Source organism: Staurois parvus, unplaced genomic scaffold (genome assembly GCF_062004578.1).
Source record: "Staurois parvus isolate SC_StPar_1 unplaced genomic scaffold, SC_StPar_1.0 ptg001192l, whole genome shotgun sequence".
NCBI lineage: Eukaryota > Metazoa > Chordata > Amphibia > Anura > Ranidae > Staurois > Staurois parvus.
The window spans coordinates 539,530-542,548 of NW_028318988.1; the positions used below are offsets into that span (position 1 = coordinate 539,530).

The 3,019-nt window shown below is 43.0% G+C and overlaps 1 protein-coding gene across 1 annotated transcript; it reads left to right on the forward strand.

Annotated features, from left to right (window-relative positions):
* The first annotated feature begins 1,865 nt into the window (after nucleotides 1-1,865).
* LOC149438350 (olfactory receptor 1G1-like) lies at nucleotides 1,866-2,795 on the forward strand. Its single transcript, XM_089659863.1, has one exon. It carries the CDS (start codon nucleotides 1,866-1,868, stop codon nucleotides 2,793-2,795), a length of 930 nt encoding a protein of 309 aa, XP_089515989.1.
* The last annotated feature ends 224 nt before the right edge of the window (nucleotides 2,796-3,019 follow it).

Genomic DNA, 3,019 nt, shown 5'->3' on the forward strand with positions numbered 1-3,019 from the left:
TTGAATCCTGTGGGTTCAAAATTGTAGGGGTCTATTTTGAAGCTGCAGCCTGGAGAGTTTTTTTTTTAACCATAATATACTGTATGCAGGGTCGGTGTTACCATTAGGCAAACTAGGTAGCTGCCTAGGGCACACTGCTGCTTAAGGCACAACCATGGCCTCTGATTTCCCTATTCTCCACCATGGCCATATCTAGGGGGAGCTTGGGTGAAGCTTAAAGGAAAGGAGAACTGTACATAGTGAAAGGGGGGAGGGGTAACAATAATTTGTGCTGAGAGGAGTGGTTTGTGCAGGAAGGAGATGGGGGCTATTTGTGCCGGGATGGGTAATGGGGATAATGAGGAGGAATTTGTGCTAGGAGAAGGAATAGGGAGATATGTATAGGAGTAGGAGGGAGTTTGGTGTGTGTGTGGGGGGGGGGGTTGTGCTAAAAGGGGGGGGGGATTTGGGTAAGGTGGGAGGATTTTGGTGAGGTAGGAGGATTTATTCTGGGAAGGGTAATTTGGAGGGGTTTTAGCTAGAGGAGGGATTTGGAGGAATTTGTCCCAGGTGGGGGGATTGAAGGAAGAGGATTGGTGTTGGGAGGGGGGATTTGTGTTAGGATAGGAGATTGGGGGGGCTTTGTGTTAGGACGGGGGATTTGGGGAGGTTTGTATTAGGAGGGGGAGTGGGGGATTTGTACTAAGAGGGAGGATTGGAAAAATTTGTTCTAGGAGAAGGGCTGGGGGTGAAGTTGTGCTTGGAGGCAGGAATTGGAGAGGGGGAGATTGTTCTAGGAGGGGGGATGGGGGAATTTGTACTAGGAGAGGGGATTGGGGGGAGGGAATTGCACTAGGTGAGTGATATTGGAGGGATTTATGTTGGGGGGGATTGTGCTAAGAGGGGGATCAGGAGTGGTTTTGTTAGGAGGGGAGATTTTTGCTAGGGTGGAAAATTTGAGGGGAAGGAGGATGTATGCTAGTAGGTGCGAAGTGGAACTACAAGTGACATTTTATTTTTTTGAAGGGGAAGAAGGGTGCAAGTACCTGGTCTTGCCTAGGGAAAAAATAAATGGCTGTATGGCCTTTGAACTATGGACAGTAAGCATAATAATGGGGGCTTTGGATAAGCCAGTCCCCTCAGTACAACATGGAGGGCACAGAGCAGCCATTGAGTTATTTTACATAGTTGGTCTGGCTGAAAAAGACAAAAGTCCATCCAGTTCAACCATAGAAAAAAAGAAAGTTATAATCCTATACCCACAGTGAATCCAGAGGAAGGCAAAAAAAAAACTGTACTTATTGAACTGGAAGCTGGAAAAGATGACAAACTGCATAGGTAAAGATTAGGATCTATAAGAAACTACTTTCATTCTGATTGCTAGCTCTTTGTGTAATCAGTCCCATTGCGTCCTTTTTAGTTCTTATTATTATATCTTTACATTTATTTTGTAGTTGAGGTCAGTGGTTATCTTTAGCTGTTGTCTCATCTTTAGCAACTGCAAGGTTTCTAAGAAAAAAAAAAGAGGGGGGGGGGGCTTTGTTTATGGTTGTGTTATTTTAAAGTTTTCAGTTATTTTGGAGATATATTGTTTTTTTACTTTATGTTCATAAATTGAAATCCTGCCCTCCTGAACGTTATTCACACCCTTCATGTATCTAAAGGTTTCAGTTACTTCCATCCTTTCCCTTCTTTCCTTTAGACTGTACATATTAAGTTCCTCACATCTCTACACTTTATCCCTCAGACCATCATTTTTGTTGCTCATCTCATGCCCGTTATCAGAGAAAGGCGTTGTGAAAAACACATCAGGAAAATTCATTATCTACTGTTAGATCATCATGAAGACATTTTAGCTGACTATGGTAATTTCTAGATGACTTTTGATGGAAAAAGTTAATTTTACCTCAGGATTTATCCTTCTGGGTTTCTCAGACTTTCACTACAACCATGGTTCCTTCTTCTCCACCATTCTGGTCGTATACACCCTCACATGGACGGCTAACTTACTTTTACTAAGTTCTATTAAACTTTCTTCACATTTGCACACACCAATGTATTTTTTCTTGGGGAACCTGTCTGCAGTGGACATTTCTTTCTCTTCGGTGACTGTTCCCAAGCTTCTGTCCTTCGTTCTTTATGGTGGAGGCTCCATTTCTTTCCTTGGCTGTTTCCTGCAGATGTTTTTCTTCCTGTTTCTGGGCACGACTGAGAGTCTTCTCCTGGCCATCATGGCTTTTGATCGATATTTGGCTATCTGTAACCCCTTACGCTACATATTGCTGATGAATGATAACGTAATGGTCATGCTGGCTATTGCCTGTTGGGTGGCAGGAGCTCTACATTCATTGTTGCACACTTATGTTTTGTCACAGTTAACTTACTGTGAGGACAGACTGATCCCCCACTTCTTCTGTGACTTGACACCCCTCATCAAGCTCTCCTGCTCCAGTACTACAGTAGCTGAACTCTTAATATACACTGAAGGTTCTATGGCTGTTATAATCCCATTTCTCTTCATTCTCATCTCCTATGTGCTCATTGGATGGGCGATAGTGAAAATGAAGACCAGCAGTAGCCGAAGCAAAGCCTTTTCCTCCTGTTCTTCTCATCTCATGGTCATTTGCCTGTTTTATGGTACCGACATTTTCATTTACTTCCGTCCCCCATCAGACTACTCGTCCCAGTATGATCGCATTGTTAGCATGGCTTACACCATCATCACACCTATGCTGAATCCTTTTATTTACAGCCTAAAGAACCAAGATGTGAAAGAGCCTTTGAAGAAGCTCATCATGCAATGTTTTTCTAAATAGGTTACCTAAAAACCCTTCTGCTCGTGTTTTGCAATGAGATGAATTTTTGGCCATTGTCTAAGAGTAGGACATAGAAGTTACTGTTATTGCATTCCTCTTTATATTGTATGCCTTCTACAGTATAATCCCAGACTAAAACATTCTTGCCACTAAATTGCTGGACCCCATACATCCCCAACTCGTCAGCTGGAATTGCTCCTCCAGCCAAAGCTCACATTGTGCTT